At 57.3% G+C, this 22,919-nt stretch overlaps 1 protein-coding gene across 2 annotated transcripts in view; it reads right to left on the bottom strand.

Moving 5' to 3' along the window:
- ACSF3 (acyl-CoA synthetase family member 3) overlaps window positions 1-22,919 on the bottom strand; it is a 54,389-nt gene that overhangs the window by 24,500 nt on the left and 6,970 nt on the right. For both annotated transcript variants that reach the window (XM_078439136.2, XM_078439135.2), the window contains exons 3-6: window positions 21,423-21,578; window positions 14,933-15,087; window positions 13,313-13,458; window positions 9,052-9,164 (exon numbers count right to left, since the gene is read on the bottom strand). In XM_078439136.2, the coding sequence (XP_078295262.2) occupies window positions 9,052-9,164; window positions 13,313-13,458; window positions 14,933-15,087; window positions 21,423-21,578 (570 nt within the window). The remainder of the gene's footprint in view (window positions 1-9,051; window positions 9,165-13,312; window positions 13,459-14,932; window positions 15,088-21,422; window positions 21,579-22,919) is intronic.

Raw genomic sequence — 22,919 nt, 5'->3', positions numbered from 1 at the left:
GGCTCTCTCCGTTGTGACCACAGCGCAGGGCAGGAGGGAGACTGGGTTTTGTAAGAAGCTGAGAGGCTCTCCGTGAAGCCAGAAGACCGTGCAGAGGACGAGCACGTCAAGAGGCCCCGTGGGAAGCTGTCAGTGGACCCAGGAGAGGTGACGGAACCGAGGCCAGTGCTGTGCTTTGACTTATCAACTCCCACCTGGAATGAACTTATTCTGGGGAAGAACCATCCCTCTTTAAAAAAAAACAACTCAGAGACCCCTTTAAAAGAGGCCGTAAAACTGTCTGACTCGTTTGTCTGAGGCCTGGACAGAATGGAATTCCAAGAACGACGCGGCAGCTGTCTACTGACTCTTGAGCCCACTTCCCACAGACACAGCAACCCCACCCCAAGGGGACAGGGCTCCACGTGCAGGGCCCAGCCGAGCGCCTGCCATCTAGCCTGCTTGCAGGAGGCAGCGTTTGTCTTTCAGCTGAACCAGAGACTTGATTTGAATTTCACCCATTTTTCCACTGCTGCCCTCTATCTGGTTCCACTGCCAAGGTCAGACTGGCCACAGGGCAGCGAGGCAAAGGCCCCGAAAATAAACAGGCAGGCCCCAACCCCAGAGAAGGCTGGCGCTGGATGACTGAAGCTAACTGGGTAACAGTAAAACAATAAAAAAGTCAGCATTCTCCACTGGAAATAAACAAGGCCCAGAGTCTCATAACATAATACTCTTGCGTCCTGGGCGCAAGATTACTCAGCACGTGAAGAGCCAGCAAAATGTCAACTCTTCTGGAAAAAGGCCATCTGTGCAGGACAAGGCCGGGCGGCACAGATGTTAAGCGCCCCTAACGAAGACTTTAAGACAGACATCATAAACGTGCTCCAAACGGAAGGGCAAACACTCTAGAAGTACATGGAAAAACTGAAAGCCCCGGGAGAGAAAAGTTCTAAAGCAAAACCAAAAGGAAATTTTAGAATTGGAAAGCACGGTAACAGCAGTAAAAAAAATTCACTGGATGGGCTCAGTAACAGCATGGGGGTCACGAAGCAAAGTCTGAGAACTTGAAGACCGGTCAGTAGAACTGGCCCACCCCATCTGAGCAACAGGAAAAACCGGCCCTACCCTACTCCCTGCCGTAAGGGCCCGCATTCCTGCTACCGGATTCCCAGGAGACGAGCAGCGAGCAGCCAGAGGGGTCGTGGGTAAAATCTGCCTGAAAAGTCTCAAGTCTGGTGAAACCCGCAGATTCAAGCAGCTCAGTGGACCCCCAAAAGGACAAACCCAAAGAAACGCCAGCTCAGACACATCACGATCCAAGCACTGCAGGCCAAGGATAAAGGAAAAGCCTGGCAGTGGCCAGAGCGGATTCGCGCCTCCGACGACCACCACCTTCTCAGCAGAAGCCGCGGAGGCCAGAGAAGCGGGACAGCACCGTCCAAGCATCAGCCCGGAACCCCAGGTCCAGTGAGAGTAACGTTACGGATGGAAGAAGGGACAAAGACACTCTTAGATAAAAAACAAGACAACCTGGGGCGCCTGGGTGGCGCAGTCGGTTAAGCGTCCGACTTCAGCCAGGTCACGATCTCGCGGTCCGTGAGTTCGAGCCCCGCGTCGGGCTCTGGGCTGATGGCTCGGAGCCTGGAGCCTGTTTCCGATTCTGTGTCTCCCTCTCTCTCTGCCCCTCCCCCGTTCATGCTCTGTCTCTCTCTGTCCCAAAAATAAATTAAAAACGTTGAAAAAAAAAAATTAAAAAAAAAAAAAAACAAGACAACCTGTGGCCGGCAGGTCTGAATTAAAAGAACTGCCAGAGATCGTTCTTCAGACAGAAGGGAAACGATGCCAGAAGAAAACAGGGAAGCTCAGAAATGAAATAAAAGCATCAGAATTGGTAAGTACCTGGGTGAAGAAAACTGACTATTCTGTTCCTCATGAGGTTTTGCAGTTTTGAGCGCTGAAAGCAAACATTATAATCTTGCCTAGTGGAGTTTATTACCTCTGTAGATGTTACACACGACAATGGTGTTTGCTGAACACAGAAAACGCAAAGGGACCCGTATGTGGTGACAAAGATTCTTTACTTGACCAGACTTTAGTCAGGCTCCCAAAATTTATCATAGGCCCACCTGTGCCCTTCCTGTAAAATCTAGTTTTTTTTTAAATTTTTAAAAAAATCTTTATTTTTGAGAGAGAGAGAGAGAGAGCGTGAGCAGGGGAGGGACACAGAATATGAAGCGGGCTCCAGGCTCTGAGCTGTCAGCACAGAACATGATGTGGGGCTTGAACTCACGGACCTCGAGACCATGACGTGAGCCGAAGTTGGCCGCTCAACCGACTGAGCCACCCAGGTGCCCCTGTAAGATCCAATTTTAACAAAACCCTGCTGTTTGAGTTTAGCAAGAGTCCCCGCTCTGATACCTGGTCAGCCTCACCTCTGGTATCACCCCCAGGTGACATCTGATCACCCGGCCTGCCCTCAGCAAAGATCCCGTCGATCCCTGCTGCTTGCAAGAACATGTGCACAGACCACACTGCACTCAGAGCTGAGCTCGACCTCTCCTCCGCACTGAAAAGCCCCACCGCAGGGGGCCCTACACTTATCCCAGTGTCCTGGATGAAGTCTGCCCTGCCATTTTTAACAAGCGTCACTGAGCATTTTTCTCTTTGACCGTGGTAGGGATTCTACATTCTTCTGGGAGTGTTAAGTGTGGAGTCTAAGTAGATTCCAAAAAAGGAAGTATATATGTTATAGACCCCAGAATAACTACTAAAAAGCTGCACAAAGGCAGATAGTCAAAAACTCAACAGGTAAATTACAACGGGCTGCTAAAACATGGGTCCAAAGAGCGCAGTGAAAGGGAAGCGGGGCAAGGAGAAACTGGGCAAACAGACAGCGAGCAAACAGCACGTGGTGGTGGGTGGTGGGCTGGAGTTCACTCGTTTCCATAATCAAATTCAACGTCAGTGCTCTGAGCACGCCAATTAAAAGACTGTCAGGTGGACGGGAGAAGCCATATGCGATCCAACCGCACACCACCTCTACGACACTCACTTCAAGGGCAGTGACACAGGCAGGTTAGAAGCAAGGGCGTGGGACCATACAACCACATAAACACCAATCACAACAAACCGAGCAGCTGTATTAACACGAGACAAAATGAACTTGGAAGAAAGAACGTTACATACAAGAGGTATCACAAGGTGACACAGTGGCCAAGTCACCAAGGAGACGTATCAATTATCAACGCGTATTCACCAAGTGACAGACTTCCCAAATACATCAGCAAACACCAGAAAGCAGAAACGGACTATTACGGAGGAGAGTTCACACCGCTCCTTAGCGACAGAACCGGCCGGACACCCAGCACAGACCTGAGGAGCTGAGCACCCCGACCACGGGGGCTGGACCCGCACGCGCTGTGGCCGGAAGCAGCAGCATGCGTGTCCACCACCAGGCCACGTTCTGGGGCACGCGATACGCCTTCACAAAGTTAAAACAACTGGAATCGTATCCAGTATGCTTTCTGACTATAAGGGAATTAAACTGAAAATGAGGAACCGAAAGATAATAGCCTACAAACACTTGGAAAATAAACAACATACTTCTAAATGATCCATGAGTCATGGAAGTCTTAAGAGAAACTAGAAAATCAGAAAATATTTTGAACTGAACGAAATGACAACATATAAAAATCGGGGGGATAGGTAAAGCTTCAGCAGCGCTTGCTGGGAGATTTGCATGAGCAAACTCATGAATCAGGAAGGAGAAAAGGTCCCAAACTGACAACCTAACGTTTCACCTTAAGAAACTGTAAAAAGTGTAAAACGCAAGCTAGAAGAAACGATGAGGATAAGAATGAGAAACCAATTAAAATGAAAAGAGAAAAGCAAGAGAGAAAACTCAATGAATCCAAAAACAAGTTCTTTCAGAAAAGACCAATAAAACGGATGAACTTGTAGCAAGAATAACAAAGAACAAAGAAGGAGAAGGCACAAATTATCCACAAGAGTAACAAGAAGAATACTTCAGGTTATGCAGACACGGAAAGGTTCGTAAGGGGTTGCCACGGAAAACGCTATGCATAGAATTCAACAACTTAAATGGACCAATTTCTCAAAAAACATAATCTGCCAAAACTCACCCAAGATGCATTAGATGACCCGAACAATCCTATCTATAACTGTTAAAGAAACTGAATTAATGGTTAACCTCTTCTAAAAAAGAAGCCTCCGGGCCCAGATGGTTTCACTGGTAAATTCTATCTAAATAAATATATAATACCAATTACATGCAGTCTCTCCTTGAAAACAGAAGAGGAGGGAATAACTCCCAACTCACTTTATGACACTGGTATTACCCTGACACCCAAACATGACAAAAAAAAAAGCACAATGAAGGGAAACTACAGATGCAAAACCCCTCAGCAAAATGCTCACAGATCCAATCCAGCACCATATAAAATAAATGATATACCATATGCAAGGGGGTTGGTCCTGGGAGTTCAAGGCTGGTTTGATATTAGAAAATCAACCAATGTCGGACACCTGGTGGCTGAGTCGGTTAAGCATCTGACTTCAGCTCAGGTCATGATCTCACAGTTCGTGGGTCCCACGTGCCGATCTGTGTTGACAGCTCGGAGCCTGGAGCCGACTTCAGATTCTGTGTCTCCCCGTCTCTCTGCCCCTCCCCTGCTCATGCTCTGATTCCCTCTCTCTCAAAATTAAATAAACATTAAAAAAAAATAGGAAAAAAATAAATGTAGTGGGACATGTAAAGGATCAGTGAGCTAGAACACACACACACCAAGAAGACCTAAATGAATGCAGAGGCATACCATGTTCATGGATCAGAAGACTTGTCATAGTGAGGATGTTAATTTTCACCAAACTGATCTACAGATTTAGTGCAATCTTGATCAAGATCCCCAAAGGATTTTTTAATACATACAAACAACCTAGTTGTAAAACTGGTATGGCAAGCAAAATAATACCAATAACTAAAACAGCTCTGAACAAGAATAAAATTGGTGGCATAAGGCTATAGTTCTGAGACTCACCATAAAGCGACAGTAGTCAAGACTGGTGTTGGCAGAGAAACAGATACACAGTTCAAGGGAGAAGAGCATACAACCTCTGTATAGACCAGCTCAGATATGTACCACCCCTCATGGGTTCAATACCATAAAGACACACACATCTACCAGTCCTAATTTTCCTACAGATTTGCCAGGGAGTCTCTGGACTACGGAAAGCAAGTACCAAGTAACTAAAATAGGCCATCATTTTCTTTATGCAAAAAAAAAAAAAAATTTTTTTTTTCATTGCTTCAGGGAAAGAGGGAAAACGAACCACCAACTTGAAGCTCTAAATACACACGCACCCATTACACAGTGGTTTATGTGATACTGACTCATCAGACAGACTTTGGGACAAAGGAGTCAACTTAATTTTGGTCACTGACATTTATAAGTTTTAGAGACAAGGGTATGAAGGCTTATCAAGGGTAAAGATAGGGGGCCGCCTGGGTGGCTCAGCTGGCTAAGCGTCCGACTTCAGCTCAGGTCATGATCTCACAGCTTGTGGGTTCGAGACCCACGTCGGGCTCTGAGCTGACAGCTCAGAGCCTGGAACCTGCTTCTGACTCTGTGTCTCCCTCTCTCTGCCCCTCCCCGCCCCCACCTTGCACTCTTTCTCTCTCTCAAAAACAAATAAACATCAAAAATTAAAAAAAAGTGAAGATAAGCCAGGAGAAGGGGAACACTGATGAGAATATTATCACAGAGAAATAAATGATCTAAAATAGTGCGTAACAATAAATGTTACCTTAGGCTACATTCCATCACCTGGATCACTGGGTCACAAGTGGGACCAGAGCCCTGCAGGGGTTTCTGCTGTGATTCCTTAGACCTACTCAGAGTTAACACCCCACATCTGCTGGGACGAGTTCAGAGGTAGGCAGGCGATCAGCAAGGCCCACACCTGGTGCTCTGGGGGCCCCAGCTGTTCCCAAGGATACGCGGGTGCAGGTTGGATGGGGCACACCCCCAGACTTGGGTGCCCAGCAGTCACACACAATGCTGCTTCATGCTGCAGCCAAAAGCCTGGGCTGTTTCATGGGGACTCTCGTCTTCGTCTTCAGAGGACTCACATGTAGGACTGTCATGTGACCGAGGGCATGGGCACCCACGCAGAGGTACCACTCCGCTTACCACAAGCGGCCATACTAGAGAACCGCCAGCACTGGAACGAAGCCTTCCCTGTCTGAAAGCAGCCTGAATGTCTTTCTCTGGCAGCGGCAGGTGCTAGAAAGCCCCCAGGTACAAGCCGGGACACCTGCCCAAGTTCACAGTGAGGGATCTGCTCTAACCCTCTGTGGAGAAAAGCCTGCTGGAGTAAGAGGCAGGAATGCAGGCAGGTAGGCTATGGGCCAAGGAGGCCGGTGAGGGCGGGTGGGACCCATGGTAGGGCCCCTGTCCCTGAAGGTCCCCAGGTCCCTCCTTGGCTGTGGGCTCCCACCGTGTCCCGATGGACGGCTGTGTCACTCAGTGCCACCCACTGCTTGGGGCTGGAAGGATCTGGGTATGCACGCGGGGACGGGCTCAAGGCAGGAAGGAGTGGCTGCTCGCCTTCCGTGGCTTGAGCGTGCCCTTCAAGGGCACGTGGGGCCAGCGTTGGTGCAGGCGGGGGGAGAGAGGCACAGGGCAGCTAAGGGCTGGCAGACACTCATCCGGCCCATCCATCCTGCCCATCAGGCACCGCTGGCCTTCCCGTGAAGATTCCCAGTTTGGGGTATGGCCACCTCCTTCCTGGCCCTCGACACAGAGTTGGTAAGCCCACTGCATCCACGAGGCAGGGGACACGTGGCAGATGATGGTCTGTCTGTCAGAGGGGAGTGCCTCTGCGGGGACAGCCTGGTCACCCCACCCCCCACTGAAGGGCCAGAGCACGAGCAGGCCCTCCGGCTCTCCGCCCCCAGTCCTCGCCCTGCCGCGGGTCGCATTCAACCGTCGGTGGCACACAGCAGCGACAGATGGCAGGGACAGGCGGGGGCGGGGGAAGGAGAGGGAGGGGAGCCCGGGAGAGGCTGGTGGCCGTCAGGAGGACAGGCGGCCGAGCAGGCTGCTGTCCGGAGCGACAGCCCGCATATGGACAAACAACAAGATAATTAATTTTTAAGGGGAAACGAGGGACGCAGAGCTCGCTGCCACCGCCCCGCGCCAGCCGGAATGCCACACGCGGTGTCTCCGCGTCCTCGGCGAGAGACGACGTTTCGTGTGCAGGCCAGCGTGTCACATACAGCCGGGAAGCCGCTTGTCTGCTGCCGGACCTCACTGGTGCTGGCCGGTGCTTGGCGCTCTTGAAAGTGAGCACTTGGAAAACGAACAGATGCCGCGCGACGTGCGTGTAGGGTTAAAGGCGACGCCGGCTGGGCGGCCGCGGCACGTGGAAGATGCACCACAGCAAGCAAAGCTGCCGGGTCCTCCAGGCAGGTGCGGCCTTGACCGCGGCCCGGCAGCCAGGCGAGACAGACACCGAGAAGACGGAGCCGCTTCCTGTGCATCCAGAGAAGCGTCCGGGCAGGGGAGCCCGAGGTCCTGCCAGACAAAGCTGCAGGCTTGGGAAGCGCCAGCTCAGAGCTGCGGACGGCGGGACGCTTGGGTGCCCCCGGGCTTCCGGCCGCGTCAGCAAGCAGCCACAGCCGGGGCGGCCCGCGACGGGGAGACGAGGACACACGCTGAGGACCGGCAGCGAGAGCCCAGACGGTGCCCCGGCAGACGCGACGAGGCCGGCACTCACAGGCCCGGGCACGTGAGCCGCCCTCTGGAGCCGTCAGGGCCTTCTCGGACACGGGCACCACCCGGCTGCCACGGCCACCGGGCGTCACAGGCGTGCGCCCCTCCCCGCCTTGCTCCGGGCCCGTGAGAGCAAACACGGAACCTTCCCGCCATCTGGGAAGCACGGCTCGGCCCCGCTGTTCCCTGCTCCTGTCTTGCCCAGGGCTCCCCTGTGCGGCGCAGAGACCCTGGCGCCCCCTGCCCCCCGGCCACTCACGCCTCATTCCCGGTGCTGGGTTCTGGCCAGAGAGGCGGCAAGGACCGTCAGGCTGCACAGGCCCCGGGAACGCCGCGACTGGGAGCCGGGCGACGTGCCGAGGGCTGACCCTCCCCACGGGGGCCCAGGGGCGGGGTCTTCTCGGCTAAACGGAACACCTACTTCTTCACTGTGAACACGTTCGTAGCACTACACCTAAACCACCAGCTCCACCCGCTTGCTTGACCGTCTCCTCGACCTCTCACTCCACACACGGAAACTGAGGCCACGGGGCAAGGTCACAGGGCAAGGCCTGGCACAGGTACGGAGCCGGGAGCCACCTCTCCGGGGACAGAAGCTGACACGTGGGTCCAGTAGAGATCAGTCACACGGACGTCTAGCATGGGCTTCGGCTATAGAGAAGGTGATTTCCTTTTACATCAAGGTTCCAGTCCCACCAACCCTCAACTTTCCTGTGGTTTCTACTCACCGACGATCAGATTTGCAGCTACTAGAAACTTCACTGAAATAAGACAGTAAGTAGTATCCCCTTCCTCACCCTGGTCAACCTAGAGTAACAGCCAAGCCACCACTGATTCCAGCGGTTGGCGGCAGCCTTCGTCCTCGGGGCTCCGTGAGCTGCCCGTGGTGGCCTCGCAAGGAACCGGCCGCACCCAGCCTGGGTTTACTGAGTGGAGACAGGGCCCCGCCAGCACGGCGCTTTTAACCAGAGGCTGCCTCCAACAACCCGTTTTAACAAGGGCTGTCCAGAGGCTGTCACGACCCACAGTGGATGGAGGGTCAATGCCTGAGGAGGCGGGCAGAGTCTGGAGGTCGGGGCCCAGCTGGGCCTTGGCCCTGCTCTGCACACCGTCCATGGGGCATGGTGCCCGGAAACACCGGTGGGGGCCCTCAGGAAACACCAGCCTGAACCTGTGTCGGGGCCCCAAGGAAGAGACCTCCAACCTCTGGCCTGCTGGGCGGTCCTGGCCGGGGGACACGCGTGTGCCACCAGCTGAGCACCGAGCAGTGGCCCACCTTTGTCTCCTTCTCATTTCCTTCCGCGTGGAGCACGTAGGGATAGCCGTCCTTCTTGGGGTTTTCTGAGACAATGCGCACCTCCACACCTGGCAGCGGGGTCCCCACGGAACCTGCAAAGACAGAGAAGGAGAGGGCTGCACGCCTGGACGTCCTGCACAGAAGACAGTAGACGCCAGAGCGGAGGGGACCCAGTCACCTTAGGGAGGCGCTCGACACCCGGGCCGAAGGCTGGGGCTGCCACCACCTCCCCCTCCGGCACCTAGTTCTGCTGTAAGGGCACAGGCGCCGGTGGCCTGTCCCCGGGGTCACCACAGGGCACCTGTGTGCAGAAGGCCCAGGAGGGACGAAGCAGGCAGGGAAGCCTGTCACCCGCTTTCTGCTTCATTTATTAGGCACCCATGGTTTGCTCGGTGTGTTCCGGAGCACGGGGGCAGCGGCCTGCCCCCACGTGAAGGACCGTTGTGGCGGAGGTCCCGAGACCAAACGCTCAGCGTCTGTGAGGACTCGCGTCCACTGGAATCAGTGAGGGATTGTCACGGGACAGACACCCAGGAGGCCAACTCTGAAACTCTACGTCCGCACAGGATTCTGGGATCCTGGCCTCGTTTTGCCAGAATGACGCTGTACTATCCTCGCGGCCCGCCCGTCTCTGCATCTGAGGTCCTGGGGGGCGAGGCCAGGGCGGTGTCCCTGATTGGCGGGGCGCATCCGGACCAGGTCCCCTCTGGCCCTTCGCGTTCTTGTTTTGCTTCCAAAGATTTTAAAAATCAAAGTTAAATCGGTACAAGATACAATCACTCGTCACGAAGCGCACAACTCAGTGGCCTTGTGCACACGCGTGACGTGGGGCAACCGTAACCGCCACGTGGCTCCAGAACTTGCAGTCACCGGGCGGAAACCAGAGGCGTCAGCGGTCACGCGTTCTCCCCCACCCCCACAACCGTGCAGCGGCTGCCTCGGCGGGTCTGCCCGTTCCGGACACTCCTACGAGGACCTGAGACGCGGGTCCTCCCCAGTCCTGCTAGCGGCGCACGTGCATGGAGCCCGCGGCCGCGCAGGCAACAGGACTCTCGAGACGCCACACGGGAAGCGAGGGAGTCTCCTCCCCAGTGTGAGACACGGATACCAGACACAAGAAGCAGCCTCTGAACCCAGCCCCTCCGGCCCCCTCCTCCCGGCGCCGGGCTTGGCATCCCCTGGGCGCAGTGGAGACCACACGCAGTCTAGACGCACTTGCCAGGGGACCTCGAGGTCGCCTTTTCTAGACTAAATGGCCCCTTTCCCTTAGACCGTGGCAGTGACAAGTTTAACTCTGTTGCGTAGACTGTCCTTTCCTGGGCCTCCCGGCCTAGAGAGGTTGACGGGCCGGCGGCTCACAGAACTCGGCAAACACGGCGCTTTCTGGCACCACCGTACCACAGAGGGCAGGACTCGGGCAGCAGGTGGAAAAGGCGCCCGGGAGGAGCGGTCTCTGTGCCCCGTGCCCTCCAAGGCACCACCCGCCGGCACCGTATGGGAGCACCGACCGGACACGCGCTTCTTGCCAGAAGGGGGTCCGTCCTCCTCTCTGAGAAACGCCAGCGCCCCCCGTCCTCCTCCCCAGCTTTCAATCCACTGGTTCCTCCTTGGAACATTTTTTAAAAGGAGAAAGCCGTCCTCCTCGGCTCCCCCTGCCCCTCTCTGCTCTTTTCTCCCTCTGAACGGCGAGTGCTGCCAGCCGTTGGGATTTGTAACGGACGAGCCAACGGAATCTTGATTCATTACAGCGTCGCAGACACGACAATACGGCTAAAACCTCCAGGCAGGGACGACCCTGGTTTCAGAGGCCTGACGTCCCGCAGGGTGAGGTCCACACAGAGAAGACGCAGTTCGGGGCGGGGGGAGGGGTCAGCAATGGAGCCTGAACCGTGTCTGTCCCACCCCAGCTGGCCGGGCGGACCACAGGCAGCCACCAGCCCGCACCCGCGGGGTCGGCCCCGCCCCCTCCTAGCGTCCCCGCCCCGCCCCCAGGCACAGTCATAAAACGCAGTCTTTAAAACGGTCTTTAAAACGGTCCGTCAGCTCTCCCCAGGTAACCGCAACGGGCCCGTGGCTCCGTCCGGAGTCTGGGGAGGGCGGCCAGTCCGCGGCCGTCCCGAGAGAAGGGGGACAGGCTGGTAAGGCTGGAGCTGCCCTCAGCGCTCCCCCGAGCCCGCTGCAGGAGCCGCTGGCGCCTCTGATCTCCACCGCCAATTAGAGTGTGATGAGGCCCAGCGGCGCCTGGCCGTGAATTATTCATCTCGCTTCGTGGTACCGTGAGGGCCACGGAGAAGGAACAACCGGAAGACCCGACCCGGAGCCTGACTCTCAGCAAACAAGCCTCTTGCAAGGCTGGCCTCGCCCTGGGCGCCCACGTCGGGGTGTGAGAACCTGCAAAAACGGATCCTGGCGGTCCCCGGACCCACGGAGAGCGCCACACTCGGAGGCCACACAGGCAGCAGAGAGGGAGGGCCGGCCCGGGGCGACCCCGAGCCGGGAGCAGGTACGGGGGTCCCCGAGTGTGACGCGAGCCCAGCCCAGGCATCAAGACGCGCAGACAAGACCGGAAGGTGCCCAGGACGCCCTGTCAACCTGGTTTCTCCAGAAACGACGCCACTTTACTTTTTTCCAAAGCAAACAGGATCGCACCCGCCTGCTGGAGGCCTGCGTTACAGAAAAAGGTCACAGGTATTTGATTCAAAGGTAAGACGAGCGACGAGGCCCCTGAGGCCTGGAGGAGAGCTGCAGCCGTGACTGAAGATTCCAGAATTTCTGCCCAATAAATCTTGGGTTTCAGAACCTTTGGGATCCCCCTTCCGCAGAGGGGGGCCGGAAACGGCCAGGTCAGCTGGGCACGCTTGTGTGACCTCTGTCCAGGGCGGCTGCTCTCCGTGCTCACCTGAGGACCCTGCCCCCCCACCCCCCCCCACCCCATCTGCGGTGAGCCCCACGCGGGGCCTCCCTCGTGCACTCCATCCGGTCCTGGCTCCTGGTCTTGGCTCTTGGCCTTGTGTCTGCTCTTATAATTGAGGCCCAGAAGGCTCTCTGTGCATCTCTGTGCCCCTCTCTCTGCCTCCAAACCGGGCCGTGCTGCTGCACTCCCGACAAAGCGGGTGTCCTAGTGCAATGGCACGAACACCTGCTCCGTGGCACAGCGGGTGTGCAACCCTGCCGCCCCCCCAGCCTCGGGGTCCTGGTCTGTCAATGGGTAAGAGCGCCCCAGCGCCAGGAGCCGCTCTGGACACGGTGTGGCATCTTCTCAGGCAGTCAAGTGCTCATCTGCCTTCGGACCCCACGACCCCCCTCTGGAGACTCTCCCACGAGGCATATGTTCGCACGGCACCTGCACACGGACGTTTATGACAGCCCTACTGGTAACTGGCCCAAACCAGACACAGCCCAGCGTCCTTCGGCTGGCGAAGCGGTAGCAAACAGCGGCTGGTCTGCCCCGTGGAAGTCCGCTCGGCGTGGGAAAGGACATGTGTCCATGTGGATGCCACACCCCGCGAAGGGACCCAAAAGGCCACGTCCTGTAGGACATTCCAGAAAAAGCACAGAGACGAGGTGCATGCCTGCCTGGCCTGGGGTGGGGGGGTGGGGTGCCGAGCACGCACAAGGGGAGGGTCTGCGGCATCGGACGTTTCTGTGTCTCGAGTGTGATGGGGGCTACATGGTTAGGTGTGTTTCCAAGACTCACAGACTGAACGTGGACACGGTGAGTTTTATCGTACGTGCAAGATACATGCACGTGTGGATATAATCACAGACACAGAAGTGTTTGGTCTTATTTCTAAATGGGATCCCTTTCGTGTTGTGGACACCATGGAGGGGGTGCCTTGTGAGGACGGGGAGGGAGCTGAGAACAGAAACGGGGCACATTCACTTCCCGGGCTTGGGCTCCGCTGTGGACTCCTTGCTAAGGACCCGGGACGTGAAAGTCTGAGCTGAAGTCGGAGTGGGGCGCCGGAGAAAAGGCTGGACTTAGGAACGGTCATCCAGACAGATAGAGGGCTCCCTCACCCCTGCCCCTATACCCTGCGTGGTTCCTGGATGGGACGCTCTGGCCAGCGGCAAGCCTGGTCTGCGCGGAAGTGGCAGGGGGACGGGCCCCAGCCACCTGGCCAACACCCCAAGAGAGTTCTCCGGCCCAGCAGGGCAGCGCGCTCCCCAGACTGGCCCCCCCCCCCCGCCCCCCGAGGGCTCGGGGCGCAGGGAGGGAGAGGACGCGGCTGGTGGGTACCTGGCGTGCGAGCCGTGGTCAGGGGGTTGGACAGGGCCATGCCGATCTCCGTCATCCCATACCGCTCCAGCAAAGTGTGGCCGGTGACCCTTTGCCACTTCTCCAGCACAGGCAGGGGCAGGGCAGCAGACCCCGAAACCATCAACCTGCCAGCACGAAGGGGACAGTCTTAGGGACCGCAAGTGGACACACACAGCTCTTCACTCGCCGCCACTGCCCTACGGTTCAGGACGCGAGCGGGAGTTGCGGGCTAAATTCTAAGTCTGTTTTTTGAAATGAATTTGTTGGGTGTATCTTAGGGTGCAGACGAGTCTTCCAAAGGAATGGGTAATCGAGGTAAAAAAATAACTTTAGGGCCTTTGAAGGCATTCTTTGCAAGCAATACGCTATTTATGAACCAGCCCAAACCTCAGCAGAGGTAGTAAGGCTTTGGTTTGGGAGAAACTGCTTCCAGGTCAGAGGGCGAGAGGCCGCCGGAAGCACACGGCCCACGGGTGGGCACTGCTGTAGCCGGCTGGCTCGCGGGGGGGGGGACAGTCGCTCAGGCAGCCCCCAGGCACTCCTGTCCCCGCCACACAGCTGGTTCTGTTTCTAGTTCACGAGGTGAGCTCACGAGGACCCGCCCCACCACGAGCCCAAGCCGGTGAGGCCTTGGGGCCTCTGCCTCTCGGAAATCACCCTGGTTTCCTCTCTCTGATCCCACGCTTGCCCTTGGCTCTTTAGGTCTGGGGAACATGTACGACTGATGCCGCTCTTGTCCTGGGGGCGAGATGCCTCGTGAGGGGGCTGGGGAGGCGGGAGGCAGGCAACACCAGATGGGGAGCAAAGCAATGGGGGAGGGGGCAGAATCACGGCCATGTCGGATATTGGCTCGGATGATCCGGAATTCTCTCCAGGAAGCACAGTGGACGACCCTCCTGTGCTCCTCCTAAGAAGCGGGAACCAGGGGCGTGGAGCGGGGTGGAAGCCACAGGGACAGGCGCACAGATTTCAAGGTCAGGCTTGCGCAGCGGCTCACTCGGTGTTCCGATGGGTGGCTGTGCTGGCCTCATGGAGCCACACTCGGGTGACGTGTGTCTGCCGGTCCTGTGAAAACTCACGGACTCTCAGGACGCCCACTGCAGCGACAAGCAGGGAGAAGTGTGCGGTGTCTGCAGGTGCGCGAGACAGAGCGGAAGAAGCCTCACGCCGCCGAAGGGCCCAGAAGATCCTGCGTGTCTCTGTCAGGAAGCGTGTTTGTCCAGGGATGTGGGAGGGCGGCGGTGGGGGTGCTCCGGAGGGGGGGGCGCTCAGGGGCCAGAGCTAGAGGACCACGGCCGAGAGAGACGATGGGGGACTGCGAGGAGCCATGCTGACGAGGGGTCAGAGTGGATGGGGCAGCCCTCTTCCTTCAGACTGGACCACCAGACAGACAGGCCGGCAGAGAGACAGATGCAGCTGGACAGACACGCAGCGAGATACAATACGGACGGACGTGCGGAAAATACAAATGGCTAGATGTAGACTTTACAGGAAAGGGAAAGCGCTGCCTCCTAAAACCTGGAAGTGTTTTACTGGAAGTAAGTTGTATGTGTGACCTTTCAGACTTTCTGGGTAGGAGAGGGGACTGTTTTCACTTACCTAATTTTCTCCTCACAGACCGCACGTACAAAATCCTGGACGTGAAGCTGAGTGAAATGTCTGTCATAATAATCTATCAACTTCGCATATATTGTAGGCACCGCCATAAATACGTTTATTCGTGGAGCTTCAGAACTTAAGAGCTTTTCCCAAACCTCAAAAGGAAGAAGGAGGGATACGGCAAAAACGTGAGAAACCACACACACACACACACACACACACACACACACACACACACGCTCAGACGCGTGCCATCTGCTTCCAGAACAGTTTTCTTCGTGGAGACCGCTCCTTTCCTTCGGCTCTGAGGAGCCCGTAAGCGGCTCCCGTCACTTTCACGGGGTGACACAGCCTCTGGCCACTCTGTGGACCCGCTGTGCCAGCGACACTGGTGTCCGCTGCAGGGTGACCTGTGGGACACAGTAAGTCGCGAGAGGGGGCGCGGCTCCGGCGTCGGCCCGGCGTCAGCAGCGGCGGGGCACCTCACGCCCTCCCGAGGGGCACCGGTGAGTCCCGGGTCAGCACAGGGCCTGGCGCCAACAGAGGTGGTGAATGTGCCACCGTCCCGGCTCATCAGAAAGGCATGTGCATTCTGTGTCACTCGGCAACAGACGCGTCTTGCTTTTGTACAAAAGCGCTTCACGTGTCGCCTAGCCCTGGAGGCAGCTGGGGCAGCACACTCCCTCCGCGGCTTCCCCCCCCCCCCCCCCCACGGCGCTGCCGCGTCAGCCCCGGTCATGGGGGGGTGGGGGTGGCGCAGAGCTCACGGCACTGGGCCCCCGGTGCCCCGGACACATGCGGACCTCGGCCCACGGCATTCGAGGGCCCGGCACCTCACACGCTGCCCCTTGACTGGGCTCTCAGGGGAAACAATACTGTTCCTTTACAGACAATGATGGGCACCCCCACGTGACAAAGCATGTAAGGCAACAGGAAGATGTGACCCATAATTAGGAAAAAAAATGTCTTTGAGCAGAGCCTCAAAGATCCAGATGTTGGAATTATCAGACCGGGAACAGGAAGCGGTTACAACAAACAGGCTACAGAATTTTGAAGAAAAGGTGAACAAAACAAGAGAAAATCAAGGATCTCATCGGGAATGTGGAAATACAAAAAAGAACCATCACAAAACCAGGAGACATACTGTCCAAAGTCACGAGTTCCCCGGACAGACTCAGACACGGATAGGAAGGCACAGAAGGACAGAAGCAGTCGGGCACAGGCCGGTGGCAAAGGTCTACACTGAAAGTGACGGGACAGGACAGGAGACAGAGCAGTGCGGGCGACGCACGGGCGGCCGAGGAAACGGCGGCCCGGCAGCCGCAGCACTGACGAGACGGCGGTCCTCTGCCACCCGGCCGCAGCGTCACCACGTCCCCCGGGGCCCCAGGCCCCTGGCCGCATTCACGTGGGAGGGTAAGGACCCAGCAGAGCCGAAACAACTGTGACAAGGGAGAGCAAGCGTGGACGACTCACAGCTCTCAACTCCCCACCTGCTCTAAAGCAACGGTGGCCAACGCAGCATGCTTCTGGTCCAAGCTCAGACCCCCAGATACGGGCCGACCAGAGCCCGGAAACAGACCGCCACGCACGGCCAAGTGGGTGTTGGCAAGGGAGCCCCCCTTCAGCCGGGGAGAGGTCATCTTACCAGCGGACAGTGCTAGGACAACTGAACACGTACCCGTAAAGGATGAATCTGAGACCCTCACCGCGCACAAAAATTAACCCAGAGTGAACCAGAGACCTAAATGCATGAGCTCAGACCACAAAACTTCTGGAAAAAAATCTTCGTGACCTTGGTTGGGCAAAGATTTCTCAGCGGTCACACCACAAGCGTGATCTATGAAATGACCAGATACGACGGATTTCACCAAAACACGTGTTTCAGAAGATACCATTAAGGCAATGAAAAGACAAGCCAGACCGGGAGGAAATGTTTGCAAACCATCCATCTGATAAAAGACTTACATCCAGAACATATGAAGAACGCTTACGACTCAGTAAGATAAACAACCCAATTTAAGGGGCAGAAAAACCTAAACAGACGGCTCACCGAAGAGACAGGGGTGCAAATAAACCGTGAAACATCGTTCCACCTGACTAGTCAGCAAGGAAATGCAGATCGGAACCTCGAGGGATCTCGCTGCACATCCTCCACCGTGAGGACAGTGGTCACTTAGAACAAGGCTGGTGAGGATATGGAGAAACCGAGGTCCCCGCACACTTGGGTGAAAACGTAAACCAGGGAAGAACGGATCTGGAAAGCAGGTTGGCGGTTTCGGAAAACACAAAACGTAAACGCGCGCTGCGATGTGGCGATCCTGTCCCTGCAGATCCCTGTAAGGCAAACGGAGACAGGGCCACACAAGGGTCTGCGTGCAAACGTTCACGGCGGCGCCGCTCCCACCGGGCAAAACTACGAGTCTCCCACGAGCCCGACGGACGGTTCGGGGGCGAGCGGAGCACGCGCGGCCGCACGACGGGGGCCGCTGACCCCCGCGCTGCAACGTGGATGGAGCGGCGACGTTGTGCGCAGTGACAGAAGCCGGACACGGGACACTGCGGGCGGTAGGACTCCCCGTGCGTGCAGCGTCCAGGAAGGGGAATGCGCGGGGACGGCGGTGGACGGCGGTCACCGCGTGGGAGCAGGGGTTGAGACAAAGCCCGAGAATCCACATTTATGAAGACTCCCTGAATCATTTACGGTGGCGACTTGCATGGTGTGAACAACGCGTCGACAGCCGCAGGAAAGACGCGACACAGTTCAGGGAAACGAGCTGGGAGGCTCACAAGCCAGCGGTGGGGGCAGGGGGAGCACCCCACAAGGGAAGGCCGGGTCATCACTGTGCAAGTTATGGACTCCGGACTGTTTATTTATTTTTTTTTAACGTTTTATTTATTTTTGAGACAGAGACAGAGCATGAACGGGGGAGGGGCAGAGAGAGAGGGAGACACAGAATCGGAAACAGGCTCCAGGCTCCGAGCCATCAGCCCAGAGCCTGACGCGGGGCTCGAACTCACGGACCGCGAGATCGTGACCTGGCTGAAGTCGGACGCTCAACCGACTGCGCCACCCAGGCGCCCCAACTCCGGACCGATTAAAGCAGCACGGGTGCATTGGAGGAAAGAAAAGACTGACAGGACCGCGAGCCCGGACACAGGAACGATCAAGAGAACAGAACAAAAGCACCAACCGCCGACATCAGAGTTAAAGGAGACACCACCTCAGAGCCCAGGCACCCCGGAAGGACAGGGAGAGAAGCACGAACTACTTCATGCAATGCATTTCACAATTGTAATGAGGCACAATTTCTTCTGGAAACAAAAATGGGGTACCCGAGTGGTTCAGTTGGTTGAGTGCCTGACTTTTTTTTTTTTTACTGTTTGTTTAATTTTGAGAGAGAGAGAGAGAGAGAGAGAGAGAATGGGAGCAGGGGAGGGGCAGAGAGAGAGGGAGACATAGAATCTGAAGTAGGCTCCAGGCTCTGAGCTGTCAGCGCAGAAACCGACATGGGGCTCAAACCCACAAGCTGTGAGATCATGACCTGAGCCAAAGTCAAATGCTTAATCGACGGAGCCACTCAGGTGCCCTGAGGGGCTGACTCTTGATTTCGGCTCAGATCACGATCCCAGGGTCGTGGTATGGAGCCCCATGTCGGGCTCTGTGTTAAGCGTGGAGCCTGCTTGTGATTTTCTCTCTCTGTCCCTCCCCCCCACACCCCCCTGGCCACACTGTGTCTCTCTCAGAAATAGAAAATAAACACAAGTAAAATAAACACAAAAACTTGCCAAAACTGACACAAGAAACAAAACAGGAACCCTTAGAAGTCCTGAATCCGTTAAAGAAACGGAACCCTTCGTTAAAAGCCTTCCTGGAGAGGTCTGGCCTGGATGGCTGCCGTGGTGAGTTTGAGCAAACCTCATGGGAGGGACAGCCGCAGCCTTACGTCAACCTGCCCGGTGGGGGAGAGGCCCTTCCCGAGGGGAGCACGGCCCGACACAGACGCCCAGCGAGGACGCCCCCAGAGGGCTACAGACCTGCCTTCCTCATCAACACAGATGCAAAAGCCTTAACAGAACGTCAGTAAATCAAACCTAGCAACACATAAAAAGACAGCACATCCCGACCACGGGAAGTCTGGGCCGCAAGGTTAGGAAGCTAGAAACGTGAAAACCTTTGATCAGCATAACTAGCCTTGTTAGCAGACTAAAGGGAGAAAGAGATAATAAGCAAATCAAGGGGGAAGAGGCTGTGTGATCATCGCAATAGGGAAGACACCTGTGATACCCTGTCCCCTCTAAGAGAAGAAGTTTCCACAGACAGGGACGCGACAGGGACGTCCTCAGCTGGTAAACGGCATCTACAAACCCAGCAGCTGGCATCACACTGAACCGGGAACTGTCAACGCTTTCCTCGAGACCGTGAGTCAAGGACGTCCACGACGGTCACCACTTCCACACCAGAGTTACAGAAGTAAAAATTGTCTGTATCACAAGACAGTGTTAAAAAAGACACTATTTGTGAAACACCAGATTGGGGAAAGGTTCATAGTGTGTAATTCTGACCAAGGCCTTCTACCCAGATTGTATAAAGAAGACCTACAAGTCAATAGTAAAAAAACACCTCAAAGAGATTTTGAATGGCCAACAACATATGAAAAAGTGCTCAGGAGAAATACGAATTTTATAACGAAAACAGGGTGGTGCTGTGCACGCAGGAAGGTGGCTGAAATGCAAAAACCTGGACAACTGTGCTGTGCTGCCCTCCTCACTGCCGACAAAAGCAGGGAGCAGAAGCCACGGTTCGGCAGTTTCTCCTGAAGTCAAACGCACACGACGTCCTGACCCAGCAGTCCTACCCTGGGGTATGTACCCCAAGGAAAGGAAAATCTGTCCCTACAGGAAGTTCCATGACGATGTCCTGGCAGCTTTACTCGTAAAGCCAAAGTGGAAAGCACCCAATGTCCCCCAACAGGAGAAGGGAGGGACAGCAGCAGAGAAGGGATGAGCCACTGTCGCGTGAACAGACACATCTCAAGAACGGTCAGGGACGGCAGTGAGACACAGTCTCTGTGCCCCCATCACTCGTGAGGCTCAGGAGACCAACTGCCCTAGAGCAGGACGACAGAAGAGGTGGCCGCGTCCGGGGTTGGGGGGGCGGAAGGGGGCACGGCCAGCCTCGCAGGGCAGGGACGGCGGGCCTCGCACACGCACACTCACCTCAACGCGGCGAAATACACACTATCTGGGCATCACACCTCGACAGAAGGAAGCGAAAACACACACACGGGCACAAACCCAACCCTCTCGCTGCAACGGCTGAGAGCCACACGACCGCGATGCCAATGTGCGCGAGGACACGGAGCCACCCGCACGCCTTGCCGGTGGCGGTAAGCGCCCTTCCACTCGTGTGTCCGTGGCAGGTCACGGCCGAGAGACACGTCCACAGAAAGAGCCTTACGAGAGTGTCCTCAGCAGCCTGACTCACAATGTCCTCGGACTGGAAACCATGTCCTTCGATGGCAGCACGGGTAAGCAGTGGGACCCAACATGGTGACACAAGAGGCCAAGGGAGCCTCAGGGCAGCACAGGAATGAACCTGAGCACGGCGCGACGGGCTGAAACGTCAAGTCCGTTCTAGCGAGTCCGTTCAGGGCAGCCGTGCGGCCAGGGGTGGGGGGAGCAGGGCGGAGAGAGAGGAAGGGAAGGGCCTGGGTCAGAGCCCCGCCGGGAAGAGGCGTGTGCATGCCAGGACCATCGCTCGACCGTCCAGACGGGTCTGTCTGTCTAGAAAGTGGGCGGGGCCTCAGCCATCTCAGAGCTGCAGACTCTCTGTTCACTCAACACCACCAAGGACCCCGCGGCTCAGAAACAACACAAACGGATGAAGGGCAGAGGCCGAGAGCCTCAGGGGAGGAACACGCCGTAAGGATGGGCACACGGGAGGCCCGACAACGAGGCCCCAGCTGGACCTCCCGCTGCGGAACGAAGGAGAGCCGGTGCGGTTGGCTGAGCCACGGACCCCAACGTCCGATTCTTAATCAACATGGATACGTCACCTCGCGTGGCAAGAGGGGCTCTGTACCTGCGGTTAAAGCTTTTGAGAAGGGAGGGTACCCTGGACACGCAGGTGGCCCGATGTGACCACGGGGTCCACGTGAGGCAGGCAGAGCCCGGGGCGAGGTGGCCACGAGCCAAGGGCACAGTGCCGCCCGATGCTGGAAGAAGCCAGGACCAGCCTGTCCCGAAGCCCGCAGATGGCAGCCACCCTGTGCACACCCCGACATCACCCTAGAAGACTCATCGTGGACTTCTGACTTGGGAACCGTGAGGGATCTGTGTGTTGCCGTCAGCCCCCTGCCCCGCCCCGGTCTGTAATCCTTTGTTACGGCAGCAACGCAGAACTCACACGGCCACAGGGTCTCACTGCAGAGCAAGGCGCCCCCAGTCCCCCAGATCCAGCCATGCCCACAGCCTGTCCCCCGCTTACCAGCTCTGCGCTGAACTCAGGCAGCATCACACAGGTGGCGCCCACCCAGAGGGGACACAGCAGCTTGTTGACCACGCCGTGCACGTGGTGGAGCGGGAGACTGTGGAGGATCACGTCGTCCTTAGTCCACGCCCACTTGTGGACCAGCCCCGTCACCTGTGGGACGAAGGCACGGCCTCAGATGGGAAGGAAGCCACCAGGCTGGGGCAGGGAGGAGAGGGGAGGGGATGGGAGGAGGGGAGGGGATGGGAGGAGAGGAGAGGAGAGGAGGGGAGGGGAGGGGAGGAGGGGAGGGGAGGGGGGAGGGGAGGGGAGGGGGGAGGGGAGGGGAGGGGGGAGGGGAGGGGGGAGGGGGGAGGGGAGGGGGGAGGGGGGAGGGGAGGGGAGGGGGGAGGGGAGGGGGGAGGGGCGGGGAGGGGGGAGGGGCGGGGCGGGGAGGGGGGAGGGGCGGGGAGGGGGGAGGGGAGGGGCGGGGAGGGGGGAGGGGAGGGGCGGGGAGGGGGGAGGGGCGGGGAGGGGGGAGGGGAGGGGCGGGGAGGGGGGAGGGGCGGGGAGGGGAGGGGGGAGGGGAGGGGAGGGGGGGAGGGGAGGGGGGGAGGGGAGGGGAGGGGGGGAGGAGGGGAGGGGAGGAGAGAAGAGGAGGGGAGGACAGGGGAGGGCAGGGGAGGGGCAGCTCCCACTCTGGTGCCGGGTGCCCAGTCCTTCACGGCTTCTGAAGGTGACGGTGGCCTCGTGACCTTGGTCTGCTGGCTCACATTCCGACCCCCGTGTCCAAGAGCAGAGCTGGACACGGCCAGGGCTTTAGTGTGGGGGTCCCAAGTCCCCTGCATGTGCCCGTGGTGGCTCCCCCCGTCCCCGCCCCACCCCCGGCAGTCAGGGTGCAGTTCTGACTCCGGCAGGCCCTGGGATTCCGGGCCTCGGCAGAGTCTGGCCGCCCACCCTCCACCGCCTTGTGTGGCACCGCCCTCACCCCAGCTGAACCGTCACAGAACCCGGAGCTGGGTTTCCTGCCACAACCTTGGCTTTCAGTGAGAAGCAGTGTGGGACACCCCGCTTTGAATGTTCTCAAGATCGCCAGTGGGGACGTCGTCCTGCACACCTCAGTGACCGCTACGGGCAAACCCACGTGACCCGCTCGCCCCTTTGCAAACATCGGCCGAGGGATGGGGTCTCCTCAGACACAGAGTATGTCTTGCAGGGGAGACAGAAAACGCATCGTGACATCCTGCCTGCAGTCAGCCCGGACTCAGTTTACCCCGACGTACAGGACCGCTTTGGGCCAAGACTTAACCACTTCACCTTCGTGGTCCTGAGCATCGGTTCTATTTTACCGCTCCTAGCGTGTAAGGGTCTTTATCATCCACGCAAACGGTTTCCGGAAGTAGGAAGGATGTAAATTAAAGGTAAACAAAGCGGCTGGGGAGTTTCCCAGGGATGCCGAGGCCACAGAACACAAAAGTCACACCCAAGATGTGGGGTCCACGAGTTCCTGTTTTC

Source organism: Panthera onca, chromosome E2 (genome assembly GCF_046562875.1).
Source record: "Panthera onca isolate mPanOnc1 chromosome E2, mPanOnc1 haplotype 2, whole genome shotgun sequence".
NCBI classification, from domain to species: domain Eukaryota; kingdom Metazoa; phylum Chordata; class Mammalia; order Carnivora; family Felidae; genus Panthera; species Panthera onca.
This window is presented reverse-complemented; position numbering and strand designations above follow the sequence as displayed.